Genomic DNA, 7,778 nt, shown 5'->3' on the forward strand with positions numbered 1-7,778 from the left:
CAAATCCTAACATGGATTTTGCTTGTCAAATTTTACAAGTGTTAGAAAAGAGTTGTAAATGTAAATTCAAATGCAAATGTTAATGCTAGCCTTCAAGTCCTATTTATGTTCTTGGGATGTTATAAAATGGCCCCTCATTCACCTAATGGCCCTCTTAATTGGGTGCCTAAAATGGTGATAAGCCAATAAAACATCAAATGCAAAGCGTTTGTTTCTCGTGGTGCTTTTACTGTTCACGTTTCTTCTGCTACATACATAAGTTTGTATTGTAAAAATTGTAGTTCGGTTACGCAAGATCAGCAGCTACGTTGATCGTTCATTATGAGAAATAAATGCTTCAAATCACAACATATGTGCAAATGATGAGCTAGTTGACTTTTTGGTTGCTCGCTCTAAAAACAAACAATTTGACGGAGAATCAAGGGTGTTAATATAAAAGAGAGGTGTTTTGTTTATTTGATTGAAATTTAAGGGGGTTAGTGTTGGTTTTAAAACTAGAGGGGGTCTAACTGTCATTTTAATAAACCTTAGGGAAGGTAAATGTAATTTTCCCTTAACCAATTTGCGAGATTGTCTTTTACATGAGTTGGGACCACTATCAAGATTGGTAGTCGAGTTCAGCTCCCACATAAGGTGGCGAGCATTACAATGAGTAGGTTCAACTCCTGGTTTTGAATCTCTTCTCACTTTTTCTTTGACTCAGAAACCAATGAAAGATAAAAATCATAGTAACTCTAAGAAAGCTTTCTTTTCCACAAGTTTTCATCCATCCGTTTTTTTTAACTAACTTGGTAATTGCAGCTTTCGCTGTGGAAACTGAACAATATATGACCAATAACAAGCCAAGTAATGGCTATTTGACCAAATTTATAAGTACTAACAATATAAGGCCAAGTAAGTACGATAGCAAAGACGATTCTAAATCTTATACAAGTGCATCACAGTGCTGATAAAACACACCACATAAAAAACTCGAAACAAACAACTACCGTTGTAAACTCTAGGTTCTATTAGATGCTACAATTACTTATGCTGAGCACATAGGCAACTGTTTTCACCTACATCTGATGCTATGCAATACGGTTGAAATGTACCATCTTCAAACCAGGTAGCACGCTTCTGCACAAGCTCGTTTAGAAAATCATCAAGCTTCTCAATAGTGACGTTTGGCATCACCACCACATGAGCGATGTTCCCCTTGCATGCTAACTGCCACTTGCGTATAAATTCTTCATCATGTGGTCGCTCAAATACAACCGTGCTGCTAAGCTCATTAAGCATTGCACCAATCCCAGCCTCGATAAGGCGGTCTTTGAAGTAGTGTGCATTCCGCAAGCATTTCTGCACTTCTTTCTGAAAGCCTCTGTATCCTTTCCGGTTCAAGGTATACCAAAGGAATATGGGAGCATGGCCATTTCGACTACCCATGATAGTCGCATCCCTAGAAGCAAGGTATTCCACATTCCTGGAAAGAGCATTAATATGCTCCAATCTTGTTATCTGCACACCACAAGGCATTGGGCACCCCACAAATTTGTGGCCAGAAACACTGACACTGCCAATAGGCTTCTTAAAAGTAACTTTTGGAGCCTGACAAAGCACAATTTATTTTTTATTAAATAAAATATTATAAATATCAACTCTGTCGATGCATATGAAATGGATACAAAATAACAGAATATGGCACGATCCAAGAAACTACAGGAATAGTTCTACTTTTATAAAGCTAGCAGCCAAACAATCACATATCGTCCAACATAGATGTATTGACAAAGAAGCAACAAACTTAATATTGTCTATTTTTTAAATATAACCAGGTCAGAATAAAGACAAAATTCTCAGACTTAAATTTGAAATAAGGGGTGCCATTTCTTCTGAATGTAAATAGTCACCAATAGTCATGCTCATATTTGCATAAATTAGGCTAATCAATAAGCATTAGAAAAGCAACTCAACTATAATATATGAACAAAGTTTGATCATATAATAATTGGAATAAGGTCTACGAATATGACCTTATTGCTAAAGTGAAAATGCAGAACAAGCTGGGTAAGATAGAAAGGGCATGCATGGAAGAACCAAAATGCAGTGTACAAATATCAAATATGCAAACAACCAAAACAAATGGCAATGACACATCAACATTCTCTATCAGAACATATGGAGATAGCAGATGGAGGTTTCAGCATTATATCTCACATGTTACATGATTTATTCATGGTAACATTAGCACTTACTCGTTTCACAAAAGGCATCATGAGACCAAACAAAGCTCCATCAACGTGGATGTAGAACCTGTCCTGTGAAAACCCAGCTTCTTCAAGTTTTTGTATGACCAGATCAAGATCATCCACAGCTCCTTTCACAGTTGTACCTGCAAAATTTCAGTTCTATGAGCCAGAACCAAAAGAATGAAGATGAGGGGAGGCATGGGACTATTGGATAGACAGTGTAGAGAAACTTACCTATGTTCACATTTATAATTGCTGGTTTGTCTTGGTGGCGAAGAAGTTTGGCCTTGAAATCATCACAATCAATCTCGCCAGAATTAAGAGTCTCAACCTTTTCACATTCCATTCTGTACATACGGGCAGCTTTAAAAATTGAATAATGTGACTCTCGTGAGGCATACAAAATCCCATCTGGTAATACCTCTCTCCTGCAAAAGTCATTTAAACCATATTTTAGGTTCTTTACAAACTTTTAAAATAATTAAGCAGATAAATTTAACTGAAACTAACCCAACTAAGATGCCGTGGAGATTGCCTTCTGTGCCACAGTTTGTTATATACCCCCAGTACTCATTTTTCTCCAGTTCCCACAATCTGGCAAACCAATCCAGAACACCAACTTCAAACTGCCGGGAGTGGACACCGTAATTGCTTTCAATGAAAGGATCTCCAAGGTTGTTTATGGAAAAGTGCTGAAGTTGAGAGAGTGCGCCATAATCGAAATCCAAATTGTAGGGGTAGCCTGCAATAGATTTTTCATAAATTAAATGAGATGCTAGGCCGAATTAACTACAGAGATTAGTTGAAGAAATGAGCTTCAACGGATACACAAACAACAACCAAGTCATATCTCAGCAAGTACATGGATCAAATGCCGCCATAATATTCTATAATATAGCATATCCCTATCCAACTCATTAATTAATCTCTAGACCTTTCTCAATGGTTACACAAAATCCTAGTAAAATAAAGTTACTTCAAAAAATGGAAATGGAAATAAAAATCATTTAAATGCACTGTTAGAGATTTGTTAAATGATAAGCTCCAATTCCAAAAATATATGCAAGATTACAATTTTTTTTAAATTCCCTCTTGTATATAGAACGATCTTATGTGTCTTTTTGAATGTTTTTGTATTGTATAAATCTACTTTCTCACATGCACAACTTTCAAAGGGGTCTTTTTGTGAATCAAGGCAACATCCACTGAAATTGTTATAGCGCCGACGCAGTTGCAAATTCATTCTGAACACAAGATAACATAATAAAACACTCAAGCGAAGTCTGGATGGAAAAAGGATTCAAATGATTTTCTTGATGTCAGCATGGAAAATATCAAAACTATATTTACTTTTTTTCCCAAGTAAAATGAGGTGCTATTCACCTCCAGGATAAGCCATAATACTTGGTAATAAAAGAACAAATAATCTGATAGACTCCGGTTCATAGCCCATACGCTTGAGAAAGAATGAAAGAAACAAGATGATTTTATCAATAAGATCTTTCTTAGCTCTAGATCAATGACTAACCTGGTATCACTCCCCCTAAAACCAATTTCCAACCATACAATACACTACTTTACCCTGTCTTCCTAGCTCCTACATCTTAATATCCTATTTCTGACAGATTTTACAGAATTCTAATTAACAATGAAAACTGTAACTCCCTTTACGAACAGAAAGTAACCTGTTAGTTATCTAGAACTTAAGCTGTCATTTCCTGCAGACACAATTGAGCTTACTTCCTAATATGGGAATAAAGATTTGAAATAGAATGATCAAGGGAAATAAAGAACAAGAATGGAATACTCCACCAAAATGGCTAAGGGTCCATTTACTGAAAAAATAATAAGAACTCCTCATGTCAAAATCTCCAAAATATAAAAATAAAAAAACAGGATTCTACATGATGTTCATTCATTAAAAGCTTCTTAAGGGTACATGGTTAACCAAATCAAGTGAACCAAACCACTTTATAATTCGGTTTTGATAAACCAAACCAAACCGTTTGTCACAAACCTTCTTCAGGGCATTGCATTTGCTGTTAGTAGTGCAAATCAGGTTTGCACAATCCTATATTGCCTATGGTGTTGCAACTGTGTGATGCGTTGCTTGTTTGGTCTCTTTTGTGCAGGGATTTTTTTTTGAGGGCTTGTAATTGGCTCGTTAGAATGAACACGAATACTTAAGTTTTAATAAATATTTCCTATGAGTAAACACTATTTTCTTCTATATCCAGAACTAGCACCTACAATACCCCCAGATACAACAATGACATACATGTAATGTAATCAACAAAGTAAAAGGATCAAGAGAGCAAGCATTGTCAAACCTAAATGATACTTTGTCCTTTCAGTTAAGGATTTTCTGTATCTGGCCAGCACACTTGCCATATGAGCATCACGATCGCCGGTAATTTCATCATCTGCTTCTGGCTCCGTGACTTCTAGACACGTGGTGTGAATATTTCTTCCCAGAACTATTTCTCTTTTCTCTTTTCCTCCATTGATTTTTGCCTCCTCCTTGCCAATGCCGTTGTCTGCAGCAACTACAGGAGGCACTGGATCTTTGATGATGGCTGACACATCAAAATCATCAGGCAATAGTTCGACTGCTCCATTAGTGCTCAAACCATTGACCAAAACATCAGCACTTCCAACCATTTTGTTATCCACAACAGAGGAACAGCTGACAAAAATTGGATTACACAATTAAGGGTAAATCATAAAAAATGGGAACCAAATCCAATTTTGTTTAAAGATACTAATGAATCCCAAAACGTCAGCAAAAGGAAAATGTTTCACTTCCACTATATATAGAGCCTGTTTGTAACAACTTTTTTCAAACAAAATAATCAATTATAAAAAATTTCATCCGTTTGTTACCTATTTTCAAAAAATCGATTTTTCTGAAAATCAATTTTTTTATACCTGACTTTATTTTTTAAAAAGTGATTTTCATTTTAATAAATAAACACAAAAACACTTATCTTTTTTTTTAACCCTCTAAATTATTGACTATCAAGGCCATAAAACCTAGCCATTTCTATTCATTGTGTTAAGAAGAACATGACATAAAAATGCATAAATGCAAGCAAGAACACATAAAAGGAAGTGAAACAATACATCACACAAAATCTACGTAAATCTCCTTTAAATTCATAATAACTGTAAGTATGTTCAAGTGCATCTTTGGTTCCACTTTTGGAGGAGATTTTGACATGTTTGATTACTCTGGATTAGAACTAGTTTTGCCTCTACTTGAAGCTAGAAATTGCAGCTTCTGATTCTATAATTGAAAGTAAAAATTCGTAGCTTTTGATTATTGAATTGATTTTTACAGTCAAGTTTATTGTTCAACTTGTATGTTTGGTTCCACTGTAACAAAAACTGATTATGTTTGAATTGATAATGTAAATCTGATTTAGGCAAATCTAAATAGAGTGTAAAAATGAATTATAGAATTAAAAGCTACAATTTATAGCTAGCATGCAAAATCAATTAGAATCAATTACATTCATATATTGTATCGAAACACAATAAATTCAATAAAAATGCATTAAAGTATATATAAAAATCAGATAAGCATAATGAAAATGCAGGAAGATGATAGAGATCTGAAAGAAACTTACAGAAGAATGAGATTTGGAAGAGAACAGTGGCAAAAGACGCGGAAACAGTGATACAATGAAATGAAAATGGGGGCAATCAGAGAGAGGGTTTCGGAAGTTACATTTTTGTTTATTTATTTATACTACAACAACAGTTTCTATCCGTTAGATTCTCTCACGCGCTTCGAATCAACACCGTTGCCCCACATACACGTGATTCTTACGGACTCATTCCCAATTACCAATTGGTAGCAGCCACGTCCTTTATTACATTCAAATTTGTACCCAAATACTTTTTTATCCTCTCTCTCTCTATTAATTCAAGATTCTTTTTAATACTTATTGACAGATGATTTATGTCGACAAATTAGTTTCTTTTTGCTTATATTAAAAAAATGGATGGAGTATTTTTTTACGGGGACAAGGTCAAATGTATAATGTTTGAACACAAACACATTTGAAGATATATTTTTTTTAATAATGAAAAAGAAATTGATAGAAAATGATTTAATATTTTTTGAATAAATCTCTTTATGTCCCAAAACATTGCACATTTGGTCTTGTGATCATATAACATCCCTTCTCTTGTGATATCAACAATTTTAATGATTGTTATGGAAGAGTAATACAAATTTTGTATGATTTATTGTTATAATTACTATTTAGTTAATGCCGATATATTTAATAATTGAATAATAGAATAAAACACTGATCTCTTCAAAAAAAAAAAAGAATAAAACACTGATGAAGTGTTTCTGTGAGCTTTTAATTCAGTTTGTAGGAAGATTACATAATATACGTAGTGATCAGAGTTTGAACCATGTATATCTCATTTATTCACCTTAAAAAAAATTATAAATACTAGATTACTTGAAGCAAAAAAATGATAAAGATGAAACGGTAAGTAGATAAAGACTAAGGGTTTTTTTATTATTATATTTTTATGTGAAAGAATTACTTTATCTGCAATATTAAATTGAAAATGTTTCTTTCAAAAAAAACAAAAATGTCCACAATGATTAATTTGTATACATTGACAAAAAATATTTTATATATTTATTTTATCAAATCAATTAGATATTTGTAGGGGTTTTTATGAACTAGAAATAAAAAATATGATATCATAATACGATTTGATTGGATGGACGTCAAAAATATTTAGATTATCGCATCATTAGTGAGTATAGAAATCAATCACATAAAAATGATATCATAGTGTGATTATTCAATTGTATTTGATTGTGATATTGTGTCCAAATAATATTATTATTTTTATAAAAACACTCTCAAGTATACGAAGGGTTCTCCTAGTAGTTACTAGGTTTGTTTTTTCCTATTCATTCACCAACTCATGTTAATCTTTCAATGATTTTTTGGTTACAATAATTTTTCAATGATTTGAATCTACTACTAATATATATACTCTCCGATCTTAAATGTAATAAATAAAAATGATAAAATTGTTAATAAAATAAAGGCAAAATTAAACTATTACTATTACTCTTTTTAATAGTGTTATTCCAAATATACTCTTGATTTTTTTTTTTAATATTCATATAGAATCTCTTTTCAACGAGATGAACGTGCGCATTCAATTTTTTCATATTTCCATTTCAGTTTCCAATTACAAGGCTTTTCCTCTCACCCAGTCTCCTTCCACAATCCAGTCTCTCTAGAGTCATTATGCCTCTGACGCCGTTTTCCCAAGCGGGGCCAAGTTAACCCACGTGACCTCATATCTCCAAGACTCCAACTAACCCAATGGGATTTTCCTATCCCTTTTAGACCCACCCCACATAAACCTTTTTTTAAGCCTAAGACCACCCCCAATTGAGTTATTGAAAGCCATTTTCAACTATTGAAACCATTGGAGAAGGGGGGGTTACTGAAAATGATGTGAATGAAAGAGATGATGAACCATTTCAACATGTTGAAAATC

At 33.5% G+C, this 7,778-nt stretch overlaps 1 protein-coding gene across 1 annotated transcript; it reads right to left on the reverse strand.

The window, feature by feature from the left end:
- Positions 1-795: 795 nt before the first annotated feature.
- On the reverse strand, positions 796-6,016 carry LOC11423584 (serine decarboxylase). Its single transcript, XM_003593081.4, has 6 exons — positions 5,861-6,016; positions 4,562-4,917; positions 2,742-2,973; positions 2,466-2,659; positions 2,238-2,374; positions 796-1,590 (listed from the first exon to the last, which is right to left on the reverse strand). The coding sequence occupies exons 2-6, from the start codon at positions 4,890-4,892 to the stop codon at positions 1,024-1,026; spliced, it is 1,461 nt and encodes a 486-aa protein (XP_003593129.1). The 5' UTR covers positions 4,893-4,917; positions 5,861-6,016; the 3' UTR covers positions 796-1,023.
- Positions 6,017-7,778: the final 1,762 nt, after the last annotated feature.

This window comes from Medicago truncatula, chromosome 2 (genome assembly GCF_003473485.1).
Source record: "Medicago truncatula cultivar Jemalong A17 chromosome 2, MtrunA17r5.0-ANR, whole genome shotgun sequence".
NCBI classification, from domain to species: Eukaryota; Viridiplantae; Streptophyta; class Magnoliopsida; order Fabales; family Fabaceae; genus Medicago; species Medicago truncatula.

Bases quoted from the DNA above. Each gene is read 5' to 3' on its own strand.
- LOC11423584 (XM_003593081.4), bottom strand. From the start codon at position 4,892: ATGGTTGGAAGTGCTGATGTTTTGGTCAATGGTTTGAGCACTAATGGA. The intron at 2,974-4,561 runs GTTTGACAATGC...AATCTATTGCAG, and splicing joins AAGGACAAAGTATCATTTAG to GCTACCCCTACAATTTGGAT. The intron at 2,375-2,465 runs GTAAGTTTCTCT...GAAATTTTGCAG, and splicing joins AATTATAAATGTGAACATAG to GTACAACTGTGAAAGGAGCT.